The sequence below is a fragment of the Ictalurus furcatus genome, chromosome 26, assembly GCF_023375685.1.
Source record: "Ictalurus furcatus strain D&B chromosome 26, Billie_1.0, whole genome shotgun sequence".
In the NCBI taxonomy this organism is placed as follows: domain Eukaryota; kingdom Metazoa; phylum Chordata; class Actinopteri; order Siluriformes; family Ictaluridae; genus Ictalurus; species Ictalurus furcatus.
The window spans coordinates 6,196,239-6,215,513 of NC_071280.1; the positions used below are offsets into that span (position 1 = coordinate 6,196,239).

The 19,275-nt window shown below is 35.4% G+C and overlaps 1 protein-coding gene across 1 annotated transcript; it reads right to left on the bottom strand.

Annotated features, from left to right (window-relative positions):
* Positions 1–501: 501 nt before the first annotated feature.
* Positions 502–10,676, bottom strand: atp1b1b (ATPase Na+/K+ transporting subunit beta 1b). Its single transcript, XM_053616088.1, has 6 exons — positions 10,583–10,676; positions 8,320–8,448; positions 2,975–3,130; positions 2,375–2,559; positions 2,121–2,204; positions 502–1,594 (listed from the first exon to the last, which is right to left on the bottom strand). Exons 1-6 carry the CDS (start codon positions 10,674–10,676, stop codon positions 1,334–1,336), a joined length of 909 nt encoding a protein of 302 aa, XP_053472063.1. The 3' UTR covers positions 502–1,333.
* Positions 10,677–19,275: the final 8,599 nt, after the last annotated feature.

Below are 19,275 nucleotides of genomic sequence, written 5' to 3' on the forward strand. Positions count from 1 at the left end.
TTTTAATGAGATGAGGAAGAAAAACAATTAGATTTTATATTTTTCTTAAAATACAGACAACAGAACAATATAACAATAAAAATTAAACATATACATAAACACATTGTTTGTTTCTCCTTTTATTTTATCTTGATTAATTCCATCCAGGGAATTATCTTTTCCCCACAAAGCAATATGCACATCATCTCAACTTTCAGAGAAAATATTGACACTTTCTCTACAATCTAAAAGTATCTTTATGCAGTGCTTCTGGGAAAATTCAGCATAAGAATTAAAGGGAGTGACAGATGTTTGATGGTAGATATTGACTGCACACTTCTACAAAACATTTTACAGATGGGTCACTGCAGTGGTTATACTATATCATCTTAATAATGGTTTTGGTACTATTACACACAGAATAATAATGTGCAATTACTGCATCTCCTTTTATATATATATATATATATATATATATATATATATATATATATATATATATATATATATACACACACACACACACACACACACAAACACACACACACACACACATTCCTAAGATCTTGTTTTTCTTGTTTAAAAAAAACAATCCTCAGTTTGTCCAACACAGATTAAAGAGTATTACATTTAAAAGCAATATTTACATACATTCGGTGACAAAATAAAAAAAATTATCTAAAATAAAAATCATTATTCCCATCAACTGTAATTTCAAAGAAAATAGAAGCGTAAAGTGCATTTAAAATAGCAAAAGCAAACAGTACAGTGTTTACATGTTGACAATGAATAAGAACAAATTTGTAATTGCACAGTTAACAAAGCTAGACCAGATTTGGCTTGGTTTGAAACAACCTACTTATGCAAATATCATGCACTTTTATAATGGAAGAAAGCCACACAAAGTGGCAATACAGGAATAGGGTGATAAACCGTATTGATTACATTGAGAGTAGACTAAACGTCACTTAGGTAATCTTTTTATTTTTATTTTCAGAATAGTCTAGTTTTACAATAGACTGTTATTAGAATAATCTAATATGCTATGGCTAGTCCTTCAAGCATTTGCATTCTAATTCTATACAGAAGCAGAATATCTTTCATTGAAGCAGAAGACATTATGTCCCACATTATGGTTCAATACGGACTAATTATTTTAACTTTTTAAGCCTCTGCTAACGTATCTTAGGGCACTTTTGAGATATCTGTTTATTGTTAAATGCTTTCTCTCAGTGAGACTGTGAAAGATCAGTGGGGAAGTTGTGTCTGGTAGCTGCATATCTCAAGTCAAAAGATGCTTCTTACTTTGCCTTAAAACAGGGAGTGATTTATGATGCTGTGCTCATAATGGAGGTCAAAAAAGGTTTACCTTCATTTTAACTTCAAAACGTCCCTGGTAGCGATCCTTGTCACTGTAGGGTATGTTCTCACCATACACTCTGCACTCAACACGTATCTCTTGGTTCATGGTTATGTTTATAAACTGAATGGCCACCAAAGGCTGTAGGTAGTGTGGGTGCAGGAGCTTGCCATAGTAAGGATAATACTGGAGAGGGAAGCCTCCTCCAATGCCATAGTATGCTACTTGCCCAAGCAAATCTTCTTCTTCTTTTTTCTACAAATGTTTAAGAAATTACAGTATGAGAATTTTACCCCATGTTCTTATTTACCAAATCCCACCCACTAGCTACTTGGCTCCCCTATCATGTGTGAAAGCTAGCACATACTTCCTCTGAGACATGTGAAACCAGTCACCACATGCTGCTTAACTGCTGCTTGTGCTATGTCACAGGGCAGCTGAACACACTTGGAGGAAAACTGCTAACTATCCTCTTCTGCATACATGGGCTCACAAATGCCCACAATTGACAATCGCTTTGATTGTCTCTAGGATGAACAATTTTGCTCTCCTGATGACAGGGTGAATGTTTTTCTGTTGTACCACTTGGTGCAAGTGCAAGATGATATCTTTTAAAAAAATCCATATATCATCATCAAATATCAAATATGATTCACTTCCTTTCAGAAACATTCTGGCTTTGAAAACTACACATCTGTGTCTTATTTAGGATAGGATATCATGGTAGTTAGTGAGCTGTTAGTTGTCAGTGCTTTAGATACAATGAAGGGATTCTACTTACCTTAGTTGTACAGTGGAGAGGTATCAAATTAGGTTGGACTTTGGACTTGACCTCTTCTGGGATACTCTCGTTGGACTGTGGGGGCTAAAATAAACAGAACTCAGCCAGTAGAAAGATTAAATCCATGGGCCTCGAAGTGTATTGAATGATGTAGTATCTGTAGTTAGTTATCTTTAGAATTTCTAAAGTTTAGTTTCATGGAACATTTTTAAAACTAAAATGTATGTAACATTATGGAAATCCAGCAAACCTACCTTTGGTCTAAAATTCACAATCCTATTGAGTTTGACAATCAGACAGGGTCTTCCCTCAGTGAAGCCAAAATTCTGATCCTCAATGCCTGAGCAAGGTCCAAGAATAGACTTTGGGAACCGACATGCCTTCCTAATACCTATTTCACTCTCCAGATCTCCCCTGTGCTTATAGGTCTCAGGTTGCTCTAAGTGGAAAAGGATAAAAGGATGAAACGAGACACAAAACCCAACAACACATCAAGCCTGGAAGTAATATATATATATATATATATATATATATATATATATATATATATATATATATATATATATAGTGACTGCTTAAAGGCAAATACTGTAAATGAAATGTAATTATGGTCAAGAGTTAAGGGGATTTATGAAACCAGTAGTTTATGATGGCAATCATGGAGTCTTTATATACAGCATGTGTGTGTGTGTGTGTGCGTTTTACATAATCTGGTCTTTGCACTACTCATATTACCTGCTTCTGCAGCCTATGAAATTTATTTCAGTACAGTAGGTTATAAACATAAAACATCAAAATATAACTCATGTAGAAACTAAAGACAGATACTTGAGGCCAATTATATGCTACTATACCTCCACAGTCCTCAAACTTCAGTTGGTCACGCTGGGATTCAACATCATAAGCCTCCAGGAACTCTTTCATGGACTTTATGGATTTCAAATATGTAGTTGGATCATTCACAGTGAAGAAAATCCCTGTTTTATCTGACTGAGGGGAGTGGGTAAGGCCTGCATACCAATAACATCAGAATGAGTAAAATCTTAACATTTTTCAGAAATGTTTAAACTTTCCTAAACATAATTTTACTCTATTGTCTCACAATTTAAGTTTGACAAATGATAAGCAAAACCCATAGCTTATGCTATATTTTTCATGTAAATTTTATTATGTCTCCACACTCTTATACCTTACCTATACCATATATTTCTCAGAATGTACCAAAATACACCAAACAGGTTACATATTTAAACAAGACACTGTACACTGTACATGTAAATTGAAGTTTTTGAATTTACCTGCTATAAAAAATCTTATAGATATTACTTGTTTTACAGGCTGCCAAGAAATTAGCTTGCAAGCTGCTCAGTTACCGTAACATAACTAAGGCAGCTTTTCATTAATCTTCCACCAATGGGGAAGCTGGAGAACTTCAAATTAACCACTTAATGTCTGCCAGGTGAAAAATATCCCATGACCAAAGGACAGCATATGCTCTTTTTGTTGTTTGTGTTCCATATCTATAGAAAGCTTTCCCATTATGATATAAGCATATTAACAATGGGCCTCATTTATCAGTCTTTTAGAATTTTGTGTGTAAATGTTTGCATAAGCCAAACCGACCAAAAAATTTCCACTGGATTCACAAAAGTTTTGGAAACATGAATTTACTTTGTACAAAGCACATTCCCATTTGGTGACACCCACAAAACTCCATAAAACATAAAGTGCACAGAGGGCTGGAAACATGAAATAACTACAGAATAGTGAAAGAAAAGGTAGAAAGGCAGAAGTCGGAGTTATTTAGCCCATAAAAATATTTAGCAGTGCCATAGCACCTGAAAAGTTCAAAATCTAGGGACAAATTATAGATAAGGTGAACCATGTGTGAATTAGGTGAGGTGAAAAGAAAATGGGATGACATGAAAACATGAGAAAATGGGATCTACACTATGCTGATGTGATCATGGACACCAAGCACTTCATAGAGTGAAACTGCTATTTTTAAATTGTTTTAAGTGGTCAATGTGCTGGAAGTGTTTCACAGTGTTAAAAGAAGATTCTGTGGCAAACTGAACAGATTTATAAGCAAGCTTTCATCCTCTGGAAAAAGAAAAAACACATACTGGCCTTCAAACAGCCTTTCCCTTATAAGTGTGACCTTAATCTACTTCCAGCTGAGGCATTTGTTTACGGCTTACAACTATGTGCAAACAGACTGGCCCATCCTGCGAATGTATGAATAGTTTAATTTGTCTTCATTTATGGGTTTGTGTTGGCTCATGTTTTTTATTTTCACATTCTTTTATTAAAGCCAATAATATAAAATGACTGGTTTCACTAAATGGTGCACTTATATAGAGCTTTTATCCAAAGCGCTTTGCACTATGTCTCATTCACCCATTCACACACACTCACACACCAATGGTAGCAGAGCTGCCATGCAAGATGCTAATTTGCAATCGGGAGCAACTTGGGGTTCAGTGTCTTGCCCAAGGACACTTCAGCATGTGGAGTCATGAGGGCCAGGAATTGAACCACCAACCCTACAATTAGTGGACAACCCGCTCTACCACCTGAGCCTGAGCCACAGCCACCCCACTAACATTTGGTATGTCAATGGTATTCTTAGTCCCTGACATATTGAACTAGCATGGAAGTATATTCCATCTTTCAAAGTGCAGTAATCCATGCAAATTACAACATTTGTAATTGATCAAGTCAAGGTTTACATACTTTAGTCTCCTTTGCATAAATTTAGACACACTCAGGAGTGTGAACAGGGTTTTCATGCATACCAAATTTCATGTGTAAATGCGCCTATGAATAATTTGTTTGCATCCAGCTTGATAAATGAAGCCCACTGTTACAAAGCATATTTACTGAAATATGTATGTAAGTTTATATTTATCACATGACACTAATGAACACACCAGTGACAGTGGCAAGGGAAAGACTCCCTGAGACAACATGACGACGAAACCTTGAGAGGAATCAGACTCAAAGGGGAACCCCTCATCTTCTGGGTGACACAGGATAAATAAACAGGAATACACACTATGTGGGATGCCAGTCCATAGCAGTGTACCATACACACACATTCACACCTGGGGCAATTTAGAGTTTTTGGGAGCTGGGAGGAAGCTGGAGAATCCAGAGGAAACCCACACATACAAGGGAAGCACATGTAAACCCAAGCTTAGGATCGAATAGCTTAGGAGGTGTGAGACAGCAGTGCTACCCATTGCACCACTGTGACATCTCTTGCAAAGAGGTGTAATTGTTTTGCACAGTAGTGGGCATTTCAAACAATTTAAATGTAACAGATTAATCAATACTTTTGTTTTTGCATCAGTTTCCCAACAGAATTATTAGTTTGCCAAAATGTGTTCTTTACTGTTTGAAATGTCAGCTGTGCCTGAAAGCGCTTTGGTCTGTTAAAGCTGACATAACGAGGGTAAAATTACTAACTTTATATCATGAGTATGTTCAAATTAGCAGGACCAAACATGAGCCATTTTGTATAGAGACATTTTACAAGTGTATAGGTTTAATTAAGATTTGTGCAGCACCCATAGCAGAGACCCCACTTTAGGACCCTTAAAGTTTCTGTGTATGCCCATATTATCCATCTTATCCAATTTAATAGCCAGTTAAAAATTGGATAAAAAGCAGTAATAAACCATGAAGCATAAAACCATGCAGCATAAAGCATAAAGCATGAATAATCATGAAGCTTGCTGCTAAATGTAACTCTACTCTGTACTATCTCTCTCAGCCAATATAATCGTGAGGGAGAGGCGTCAAATAAATTGAAATGTCAACTCGAACTGGAGGACACAATATACTGTGATACAATATCAAAACAGGTTCATTTGTATTTTCACACACTTGTAATATAATAAAATTTCTACATATACCTCTATATCCCTTTTTTCAGTGAAACCATTTTTTGATAGGAAACTAGTTGAGATGCTGATGACATGAAATAAAAATATTAAATGGCAATGGTAAGATGTAATAGTGGTATTTTTGCTACATTTATGTTGCCATTGGTTTGTGAAAGTTAAAATATTAATTTAACAATTCAATGTTGAGTTTACAATTGCAATTTAAAATCTTTTTTTTCAGTTTCATTACTTTCAGGACTCGGCCGGACTCAACTTGAACTCGGCCATTAAGGACTCCTTTTGGACTCGGACTTGATTGGTTAAGGACTTGCTGCTGGTTCCTCACAAGCATCTATTGTTAGATGTTTAGTTTGCACTAGAGCTGCAACAACTAATCGAAAAAATCGATAATAATCTATTATAAAAATCATTGTCAATGAATCTCATTATCGATTAGTTGGTCTGTGCGTGGTATTGTTGCTCACTACATTACTTCTGTTCCAAATGACATACTATACACTTACACTATGCACTGTGTGCTCTACCATCTAGTGTGTGAATTTTAGAAAGGTAACATCGTCTCAAATATAACACTAGCGTTTTTTTTACTAACTGGAAGTATATATAAAATTTTATTTAAAATTTTATATATATATATATATATATATATATATATATATATATATATATATATACACAAAAGTATTTATGTATTATTTTTTATGGATGCACAAAAAAACAATTAAACTACAGTCCTAAATTAATAATATATATTCTGGTTTGTGTGTGTATGTGTGTGTGCGTGTGTGTATTGGGTTCTTTTCTGTTTTGGACAAACAGTTGTGTAAAGTTTAAGTCTGAAGTTTACATTTGTAACACTCAGGATTTTATTTTAAATTTTATTTTTTTAAAAAAGGCACTGAATATTTGCGCCCCCCCCCCCCCCCCCCCCCGGTTATGAAAAGAATCGTTAGTTGCAGCCCTAGTTTGCACAGAAATTGAGCTTTAACTCAACAGGCAGAATTGGCCAGTTATTATGGTTGTTGCTGTTATGGCACCAGTATTTTATTAAACAAATTTTTTGATAGTATACTTGTCAAAAAAAAAAAAAAAGAGCTATGCATCTATGGCCATGAGACTGCAACAGGTATGGTGTCTCAATACAATACATTTTTGATACAGCAAAAAGCATTGCCTGAATATGTGTTTTAGGTTTCCATTTTCAATTAATTAAAACATTCAACATTATAAAAGTACAAAAATTCCAATGACTGTTTGCATGACCATTCAGCCATATAAGGAAACAAATCCTTTGCAATTTTTATTTTTTTTTAACAGAAATTAAACATGATTAGATTTCACTAGTGTGAGTCTGGGTGGCATGCCTGAAGCACTTGGTTTTCTTATTCTGCTGTTAATTATTCACATGGCTCTATGTAGCTCTTGTAATGTTTTTGAATCCTGCATTCTCCACTACCAAATATGAACTTCCCTATCATTGCAATGATTTCTTTAGCCAAGATTGAATCAGTGATGAAAACATGCCTGAATGCAATAGAGAGTTTGCTGTATGCACGTGTGGTGTAGTAGCCTTATGTTTGTGCTATTCGCATCAGTGTATGATACTCATATTTGAAGGAATCAGCAGTGTAACTTACTGGGTAACCGTAATGCTCCCACAGATCAGACCACCAGACTTCCAGCTCCTGCTTGCTGCTGAACATGGGGGCTAAATGCTAGTACACTAGTATGCTAACGTATTAGCTCATGAATGGTGTACATAGGAGAAGCATGTTTATTTTAAATACCCATAGCCTGTCCTGATTTGAGATAAAGAGGAGTCTACTTTTTCAGAGGATGGAGTGTGGGCTTGATTATGTTTATTCCACCTCATGTTATACAATCTGTATTTTATGAAAGTATTTTTTATAACTTACTTTATTATGCAGCTTGTTGAATAAATTTGAATTGTGTATGATGTATGATGACACTCCTATTTACTATATATGCATTAGTGAAACCTTGTTTTTGGAAGTGACTGTTTTTCTCTCTCTACAGTAGCTTTCAAACTAACTTTCAACATGATTCCTGGCACACTTGCTGTGTGAAAAGAAAAAACTGCATGCTTGCATGCCATGGATTTCTACCTTAGTATTCCACTTACATACATTTATTTTATTGTGTAAACAAATAACTAGATCAAGTGTATGGTCACAGCAAGGCTCCCATATTCCCACATGCCCAATCCCACTAAGATTAAGAAAATGTAAGGTGCTGCCACAGAAGAGCTGTAACAAGAGAGCTTTTACCTGGAGGAGTAACTCTGTCCTGCCAGGTGGGTTTGTAGCTACTCAGGGTGAGAAGAAGTGCCTGGATGGTGCCAATGAAGATTCCAGCCAGGAAGGCATAAAATATGACATAGAACAGCAGGATTTTTGCTGTCAGGATACAGACACACAGCAACAGTTTATAAGAACGGCAGACAGTCCAAGATTATGGATATCATTATTATCCCTATACTTCTTTTGGCAATTACCAGTGTATTTGTCACTTCAAACTAGCCCCTTAACAACCTTAGATAGAAAAATTAGTGAAATCCACATCAATTCCTTCACCTATGAATTTTCCACGCTTTAGAGTATGTTTTAGGTTTTGGGTTGTTCATATAGTTCTACTAATATTAACCTGAAATATCACTTTCAGAGTTTGCCACATGACAAATAACATACTTACTAATATATAGAATTTGAATGTTTGATTACAGTAAAAAAAAAAAAACAACAACCTGGGAATTCATTATAAATTCATGCACCATATAGAAAAGGTATGTGCTTCCTTCATTAACGGTATAAACAAAAAGTTGTAAAGTATAAAATATACTAGTGGCAGTGGCAGACTAGTATTAGTGAATATTTCTAATTTCTTAAGAAAATACATTCATCCTCTTTTTGACAGATATTTATTAGTGTAACATATAGATAATGCACCATTTAGTTATTTGGTACAATATTTGTTACATTTGCAACACATTGATGGTTTTTCTACTGATGTCAGCTTCTTTCCACAACATAGCATATAAACAAATGTTTCATTTCCTAAAATTTGACATGTATTTATTATTATTTTTGATACAACAGGTTTAAGCTAAAATGTTATAACTTGTTTTATAATCTTTTTTTTTTTTTTTTAGAATTCACGGTCCTAAATAAAATATATACTGTATGTGCATGACCATTACAGTATAATGTATGAAAAATATGACATTATCTAAATGATTCATATGCATTTATGTCATTCAAAGTATTGTTTAAATGCATATTTTCGTCACTCACTGTGCAAGTTTTTGTGAATGTAAAAAATTAAACTAAGATAAATAGTGTCAGATCTTTTCCACCTTTAATGTGATATAGCGACCAACAAAATTCAAGTGAAAAACAATTAGAAATGTTTTACAGGGGCAAAGAAAAAGAAATAAAAATACAACAACCTGGTTGCAGAAATGTGCACATTATTTTATAATGGGGCTTGCGACTGTGCACAGAATTATCCAATCACATTCAAACTCGTTCATAAGTAATTATCATTCACTGTCATCAGTGAATTGATTCTGATTAACTCCAAATAAGGATGACAGCTTCATAATTTCATACACTGTGTATATATAAATGTAGTCAGCTGACAGTGGGCAGCACAAAGTAATCAATGAGCTGCTATAATTGGCTCTAGAAGATGCCGGATGCAGGATGACCGCTGGTGAAACATTAGATGAGCAGTTTGAATCCCAACACCCCAAAGAGTAGGCCTATCACCTTGAGTCACCTTGGACAATGATGCATTTTTAACCCTTTCTGTATGGAGCATGCAATAACAACATGCACATTTAGTGTCAATAAACAATATGCACATTGAATGTCAGACTTAAGGAGTTGCTTAATTGTAGAAAGGCATGGGTTTGTTCTCACATATTTGCTGAGCCATTACAATCACTGAGGCTGTTTTAATGTCTTTATCAAATAATGCAGGAAACCTCAATACTGCGAGTAATTAAAGCATCTAGATCACTTTTTGAAAAGTGAGATAACTGTCTTCCATCAGCGTGATCAATAATCTTCAGTACCCTTTCATGACCTTTCTACCCACATCATAGACTGCATCACGTTGTGAATGCTGCACATAACTACCATGCACTGTTGCAGAAATACCTTCAAAACAAATAGAGGTAGAATCGTTTAGTTAGTGCCTGAGCAGTGGGACATGTGAGGAGAGGTACGGACAGGCAACACAGTCTAGAAATTTAGGAGACTATTTTTTTTTTATTTTAATGAATGTTACTTTTCTTAATTGAACTAAGACCATGTCCTTAAAATCTGCATATGCTGCCCATCGCGGAAGTCCGTCGTGCTTTGCTGCAAAGTCAAATCTAACAGGTTGCATCGTGACCAGACAGCAGACAGGCAGATTGTACCCGCTAGAATGTGGACGCTCGGGGAAAAAAACACTCGTTAAACACATGACATCATCCTGGAACATGTATAAGCGAGAATCCTTACAATCTCCTAAACGTATTCTTACCCCAACTACCACCGGTGCGTCCGAGAAACTCCCTCGTATCGGAATTCCACACAGACTTCTTCCATCCTCCATCATTTTTATTTTGAGCAGGCATTTTTATTTATTTATTTATTTATTTTTATCAGGGCTTTAACTCTCTACTGCTGTGAATGAGCTGGCTCCTTCCCTGCTTGAATCCCCACAACGCCCTTGGACGCAGCTCACCACCCCAAAGACATGGAGCGGTACCCAGGTCTCCGCAAGGTGCCCCGTGCGTTTTATCCATCACGGCGCGGAGACACGCCCACAGCACTCCACGCGCATCCACAGAGCCTCTAGCCAATCCCAAATAAAATTTCCACCTACGCAACATTTACGTGCAGGAGTCAGTTGGGGAGGGACGCGCTTTACTACAGTGCTGCGTCGACGAAAGGAGACGTAGATATGTCCTTGGCAGTGCATAGCTCATGACGCGTATTAACATGCAAAGTGATGATGTCTGATGCCGCGGCGTTGAGAGTGAAGAAGAAATCCAGGTTAAGCAACTTACTTTAGCAAATAGCGAAATAACACCACTTATGCATTGATATACTTGTGTGATGAGATGTAATTTTTACTATATTCTTCTGCAATCGCGGCCGTTAAATAAATGGAAATGTTTTGAAACAAGTATGTGACAGTCGTCATATATGCAAACAAAATGCCTCTTCTCACCAGCAGTACTGTCTGTATCATCACAGCGTGGCTATGCCACTGAACTGGGACCTGACTTGCGACACTTCTGTCACAAAAAAACAAATAAACACCCTTATATATACATAATATTTACATTCTGGATATAAATTAAATTGATAAATGTATGAATGAATTTTTTTAAAGTGCTACTTAATTTAATTTAATTGAACAACAGATTTCAATATATATATATATATATATATATATATATATATATATATATATTTAGCACATTTAACAATGGACATTGTCACATGTCACAAATAAAAAAATAAATATAAAAAAATAGAAATTTTAAATGGATAAATCTATTAATTTATCCCTAATGAGAAAGCCAGAGGCAATGGAGACAAGGAAAATCTCCCCGAGACAATATGATGAAGAAACCTTGAGAGGATCCAGACTCAAAATGGAAACCATCCTCATCTGGGTGACAATGAATAGTGCAATTATAAATAAATCTTTTCTATAACTGTGTACTACAAATAGTGCAATTGTGTAACCAGGAAATTCATTACAGTTTTCACATGAAGACTGTTTTGTTGAACTTATCCACTGTTCACTGATGGAGACTTGAGTGCAAAACTGTTTGTGGTAATAGCTAAAGCTATCATAGCGTTTGTAGTCCTAAGCCATCATAGCATTACTGTTCGTATGAATTAAGGTCCAAACCCATCTTTATTGTTTTTAAGTGGTACCATCCGGATGGTAGCATCAGGATGGATTGGACAGGTCAGGAGAGCGGATTTTCTTATTGGAAACTCTAATCTCTAGCCTCCTTGCAGTGGCAATCAGGTTTCAACAAAAATAAAGAATGAATCCAGAAATGCTGCGATGGATTGGCACCCTGTCCAGGGTGTACCCCGCCTTGTGCCCGATGCTCCCTGGGATAGGCTCTAAGTTCCCCCGCGACCCTGAAGAAGGAATAAGCGGTAGAAGATGGATGGATGGATCATATTGCCAGTACCAAACTTGTTGCAGGTGAACAATAATCTGTGGCCTTTGGGTAGAAGTCCTGGAGAGTAAGGACAATTGTTTTAATTTTTAATATAATTTTGAGAGAAAATATTGTCCGTTTAAAAATGAAGTTGTTAAGAGAGTTGTTATGTTATATGAGAGGGGTAAATAGATTCTTCACATATTAGTTTAGTAAAGGGTTAGTAAAGGGCCGCAGCTGCACGGAAATAAGTATACTAATGCAGTTAATGAAGAAAATAAAGTTAGGCCGATGCACCCTGTTCTCATCACACCACAATATCAATACATAAGTGGTGTTATTTTGCTATTTGCATAAAGGGAAAATTTTGTACTAATTGTGTGTACTTTATTTTGTACAATCATGTTTACCCATTCTTTTGAATGGTGCCAATAATTCTGGAATTGACAATGTTATATATGTTTAATGCATATATTTTGTCAGTCCTAACTTCGACTGACACTTAGCTACTGCATTTATTTCTCGTTTACTTTTACATCTTCACACTGATAACCCAAAACACTCCTGTCCACTAGAGGTCATCACTGCAGGAATTCTTACCGTTGATAATCACTCTCACAGAGAGAGGGAGAGAGAGAGAGAGAGAGAGAGAGAGAGAGAGAGAGAGAGAGAGAGAGAGAGAGAGAGACTCTGCCAAAATACATTCTTTGAGTTCTAACTGTGGTTCCTGTGTGTAATTCTGTAGTTCTGACCCTGGATTGTTAGCTTGATGCTGATTTTATTTGATAATCTTAAAGCTGGCCCGATTGTTTTAACGTATATGTATCTAAAGCACATTTTTCATATGTTTACCTACTATTTTTATTTCAGAACTCATGAAATGAAACTGACTATTTAATATAAAGCAATGCATTGTCACTCCAGCGTCTTTGCTCTACTCATTGATGTCCCTGTCACTTGTAGGATCAGATCAGATTTAGTCCCCCCTTGCTGTTATAACAGCCTCCACTCTTCTGGGAAGATTTTTCACTAGATTTTTGAATGTAGCTGTGGGGATTTTCCCATTCAGCCACAAGAGCATTAGTGTAGTCGGTTATATGATACAAAGTGCCTACTTCTGAACAGTACACATTTTTTAAAAAACGAATTTTTTAGACATGTCCAGATTAGAGATGCACCAATGTATCGGCCGATAATCAGTATCGGCCGATAAAGGCAACTTTTCATGCTATCGGCCATCGGCCAATATGATAGTTTAAAAACATCTGATTTGATAGATTAAAAACATTTATTTCGTGCTGTGTGTAAAGTAGATGTTTCTTTTGTAATCTCTGCACCGCTAAAATCTTACACCGGACACTGCAGCAGTGAAGTGGGAGTTTCAGCGTCGACTCTTTTTTTTTTTTTTTTTTTGCCGCGCTGCTCGAGCTGAATTAAAGTGCCAGTACAACGTTGAAATATTTAAATGAAGATGAGTTGACACAAAAATATATATTGCACAGGAAAATATATTTGTAGAGTAGTATGTTTCATATACAGTTAATGTTAATATTAGTTAATATCATCAAACATCAAGTTTATATTAGGCTTATATATTACCAGTTAGATGTTCAGTGATGAAGTAGAAATGCTGTTGTTTGGGTGAGTGAGTGTGAAGCCTAACAGGAGGTTTTTTAGAGTTTAGTCAATGTTAATATGAATTAATAACCTTCAATAAGTTAAGAAATCTTAGTTTAATCTTCAGAATTTAGTTCATGTGTTAATGTTAATTAGAGTAATGTGTTTTCTGTTTATGAGACCAGTTACTGTGAAACAACTTGTTGAAATGGAGAGAATAAAGTTTTTATTTGCATTTTTTTCAGAATTGTGGAATTAATCATTATTAATTTAAAAGAAGGCATAAAAGGCAGAACTATCGTATCAGTATCGGTCGATATCACTCTGAATAATCAGTTATCGGTATCGGCTGAGAAATTTAGTATCGGTGCATCTCTAGTCCAGATATTTATTAACAGATATTTAGGCAATTTACAAAATTATGTCTGCCCATATGTGAGGTTGAAAATTTTTTTTAGGTGTATTTTTTTTAGGAGAGTCAACCTGGCACTTGCTTTGGTACAGTGATCACACTTCAGGATCAACCTGAGATGACAGTTAGAGGTAAAATAAGATACATTAAATATGCTTTAATATATTTGTATAAAATATAGTATGGTTAAATTTCAGGTATTTAAGTATTTTTAAGTCTCAAAACAACAACAACAACAACAACAACAACAACAAAAACATATTAATAAAGCCATAATATGATACTTTAGATTCTGTGCTCAGAAAAGACAGTGAGGTTAAAAGTTGTTGTTTTCCAACAATGTGGAGACAGTTCTGTTCATAGTAAAAGAAGTGACAGGTACATGAAAAATGGCAAAAAAAAAAAAAAGTGCATTTTGTTTACATCTCTTCTGCATTTAATGTACTTTTGTGAGTGAAATGTAGAGAGTTACGGGCAGCTTTGCACTTCTGGTATTTGTGTGTGTGTGTGTGTGTGTGTGTGTGTGTGTGTTCTATACTGCAAGTCATATCTGCCATCATGGTAGCATTTGCTGAGTCACCGCTTCCATCTTCCATTGCCATAGCAACTACATCTGGGTTTTTGTGTGTAATGAACATGGAATTCTTATGAGCTTATGGTACTCTTTAAACCCAGCCTTGATATTTCTGGCATTAGCTGTACATCATTCTCTGCATTATGTCCAGGCTAAATTTAGCAGACATTCCCCCCAATTACATAATTTTATGTCTCCATTCTATATGAATTCCCATATTACCATATTTAAATATTGCTAAAACATTTCTTACATGTTGCATACAGAAATCCATTGAGTTGAATGTTACACCTGTACACAGCAGTGTTTTAAAAATGTGTTGTGCCTGTTTAGTTTAACTTTTGTGGTAAATAGAGTCAGCTAACACCTATCATCTATACCATTATACACACTTGCTTTGAAAAAGCATAGCAAATGTCACGATTTCTGAAGTGCAAGCTCGTTGTGTGAGCCCGTTGCACGAGCTCTTAACGAACGCACACTTTTGGGTCTTCAGTGACATTGACTTTGTTTACTTTGGACACATGATTTTGTTATGGTTTATGTCCTGTCTCTGCCCTGTATTGTCATTGGTTGTTTCCCATATGTGTGTTAGCATTGTTTTTAGCTATCCTGTGTTTCACCCCTGAATACGTTTGTCATTTAAACCCCTCGTGTCTCTTTGCACATCACATAGTATTGAGTGTATTCTCCTTACCAAACGGTTGTTCCTTGTTCTTGTTCTCGATTCATGTTTATTGACTTTCTCGTTTATCGTTCTGGTTTCTAGCCGTGCCTAATTTATGCCTGTTTGTAGATCACTTGACCCATTGCCTGTTTTGACCATGCGCTTGTATCATGATTTGGATTTGTCTGCCTCTCACACTCTAATAAAGGTCTTTAAGTGCACTTGCATCTGTCCTAACCTCCATTACGTAAATTACATGACAGCAAAACTGTTTATTTTTATTAATAGGCCATTTTGTGATGTACCATTGTCAGTAAATAGTCCCACATAGATGTTACTAGGCTTATAAAATTATTTTTAAAATATTTGCTAAAGTGCTAAACTAGTACCTTAACTAGTCCTTTAACTAATACTATTCTTTAGTCCTGGGTGGAAGATACTTGAGTAATTGTACTTTCTTTCTATACATAAGTACTGTTATGGGGGTATTTCTACATTATTTGAGTGTTATTTAAATTTAATTTTTGTACTCTTAGTTAATTACATATCAAAAACGGCAAACTTTTTAGTCCTCACATTTTTATTTAGACATTCAAAGTATTCATTACAAATGTACAATACTCCATGCATTTTATTTACAATTCAGATTAAAGCATCCAATCAAGTTCATCAGTGTCGAACTTACTATCAAGAATCTTGCCAGTGTGTCTTCTGAGATTTCCTTCTTATGGTACACAACATAGTTATTACTATAGCTATCCATGTAACTCAGAACATGGATAAGCCACTGGACTGCACTGTCAAATCTGAGGATATACATTTCTGGCCTTATGTTGGTGAAAAATCAGTATGCTGGAGTAAGCAAAAACTTAGATAAAATGAGGTGTCCTCCCCAGAAGGCATGAACTCCATCTAATTTGAAAAAGCATGTTGAAGTAAGTGCAGCTATATTTAACTAAGATGGCCTGTTTTAATTCCAGCAGCTAATGTGTTTGGCTAGGCAGCAATTCAAATTTCAGCTAATAGTAAATACTGGTCTTTTACATGATATTTTATTTCTGATTATTTCAAATACCAGACTGTTGAACAGCAGACTACAGTATATGCATTGGTCATATATGTATATGTATATATATAGTATATGCATTGGTCATGCATATGACAAACATACTTATAGAGACAATGTAGATGCAACTGAATAGTTGCTTATTGCTGTTTCAGATGTAATAAAACCTACTTTTCATATTAAAAAAGGATTTAATTTCTTAATTTCATCAGTTAAAAACATTTACTTTTCAATACTTGTACATCTGAAAGTAGCAACTTTTTCACTTTTAGGCAACCTATTCTTGAAGACAAATCATTGTTCAACGAAGGACATATGTAATCCTGAAGGAAACTTAACACCTTTTCTCGTATACTTCACTTATATTGCTCCAGTGATAGATATTCACAGAATTTCCACTCACCCAAACTGGACAGTTGAAGTTTAGTAAAAAAAATCAGTCTTTAACTGTACAGTTTTGATGAGCCCCATGATAGCTTCATATTCTTGTTCTTGTCTGATGGGGTGGACCTGATGCTCTTCTGCTGCTGTAGCCCATCCAGGGGCATAGTATCTAAGCGTTCTAAATCGATTGTTAGTTTGTAAAAATAAATCAGATAAAAATTCTAGGAGCCCCCCCCCCCCCCCCCCCCTCTGTTGCACAAGTTGGTATTGCCATTTGGGAAACCACAGGTAGCTTTGAAGATGAAGAGAAGCGCTACCCAGCAGACTATTTTGCATTGCTGGTCAGGGAGGGACATAAAAAAATATAAAATATACTCAGGAGGTATATGTATGTAACGACACACCATATATATTGTAGCTAGCTAGCTAATTCATTGCAATGTAGCCATAACTATCAATATAAAAATTTAGCAAAAAACTGCCTTTTGTTATGTTAGTTAAATTTTATTTAATAGTTTAACAACAAGGTTTTTCAGCTCAAACCAGTCTGGTCATTCTCCTCTGATCTCTCTCTTCAACAAGGTGTTTCAGCCTGAAGATCCTCCACACACAGTATGTTGTTTTATTTTGTTTTGTTTTTTGAACCATTCTGTGTAAACTCTAAAGACTGCTGTGTTTTAAAATCCCAGGAGATCAGCAGTTTCTGAAATACTCAACCATGTCAATCATGCCATGGTTAAAGTCACAGAGATCACACTTTTTCCACCATTCTGATGTTTGATGTGAACATTAACTGAAGCTTTTGACCTGTATCTGCATGATTTTATGCATTGTGCTGCTGCCACATGATTGGCTGATTAGATAACTGCATAAATGTGCAGGTGTACAGGTGTTCCTAATAAAGTGGATGGTGAGTGTATAGGCCACAAGACATCCAACATGTAATCAGGACTAGTTCCTTAAAATTTTTTACATAAAACCACTCTTTCCAAATGACATGAATATGTTTGGAACAGTATCTTTGACGCTACAGTAGATGCACAGATAAGAGGTAAACCGGTGATGGTTGACTTCTTAAATTAAAGCAGACTAGTTCACAAGACTGCACATGATCAAGGTCATCTCAGATTTTCCTGCAGTGGGAAGGGTTCACAGTAATAAATCATAGTGCTGCATTATATGCTATGTATAGCATTTTCAGACATTAAGGGGGACTGCATTTACGTCTTGTGCTTCTATGCTGTAATGGTCTTCATTATGTTCTTTAGCAAAATGTCCTTTATATTTTCCTCAGTGGAAAGAACATATGCTGTTTTTAAATATAATTTCCAAACTGCACCATAGCTATCTGCTGGTTGTAGTTGTAGTTGTGGTTGTATTTTTTATTAGTATAATCACAAAAAACACACAACAAAATGATATTAGCACAATAAAAATAATTTAAAAAATAAATAAACAATCATGTTACTATATTAGTTCTATATTGTACAGTCTAGCATGTTTTAGGTACAAAATTTCTAATTATAATTTCCACAAATACTCAACTTACAGATAAACCAACAAAAAGGGCAAAGATACTTGTGAAGCAAAAGTTAACACAAATATACAGATACCAGCTGCATTATCCACCATTTTCTAAATGTCTCATTACTACTTGTTAATTATTAAATGTGATGAAATTGGTATACAGTGCTGTGATTTCTTATGTTTTTGTGTATATCTCATACTAAAGAGTTTTAGATCTTTAAAGGAAATAGAACAATATTTCAGAACAACATCAACCAGAGTAAACACACAATACAGGTTTTTTTTTTAATTGAATTTAAAAAAGTTATCCAACACCTATCACCAGTATGAAAAACTATTTGCTCTCTTAAACGTAAAATCTGGTTGTGTCACCTTTAGCAGCAATAACTACAAAAAAATGCTTCTGATAACTAGAGATCAGTTTTTCACTTACTTCTAGGACTAGAACTTACTTCTGTGCTTTGGGTCATTGACTACATTTAAATGGACAGCAACAATCTAATTATTGACCTTATTCTGAATAAGACAATCTTGTGATTAAGGTGTTTACATGAGCTGCTTTTAGAATATTCTTTCATGTTCCCGTTTTACATGTTATAGAAAATAAATCGATTAATGGCACACGTCATTACGTCCCCATGCCACGCTGTCTGACGTTCCCTCTAGAATTTCACGTATTTCATCATACAGTTCATCTTCATTAGGGTACCATATACAGTTTCAGGTGTTTCATTTTTAACTGAGCTTCCTACAGGGTAGCCATAGCTTGAGATCCCTTGTGGACAGCCAGACCCT

What these genes read in the sequence shown, in the direction of transcription:
- atp1b1b (XM_053616088.1), bottom strand. Translation starts at nt 10,676, where the DNA reads ATGCCTGCTCAAAATAAAAATGATGGAGGATGGAAGAAGTCTGTGTGG. An exon ending in GGACAGAGTTACTCCTCCAG is followed by an intron (nt 3,131 to 8,319) that starts GTAAAAGCTCTC and finishes ATTGGTATGCAG; the next exon opens with GCCTTACCCACTCCCCTCAG. An exon ending in CTCTCCACTGTACAACTAAG is followed by an intron (nt 1,595 to 2,120) that starts GTAAGTAGAATC and finishes AAACATTTGTAG; the next exon opens with AAAAAAGAAGAAGAAGATTT.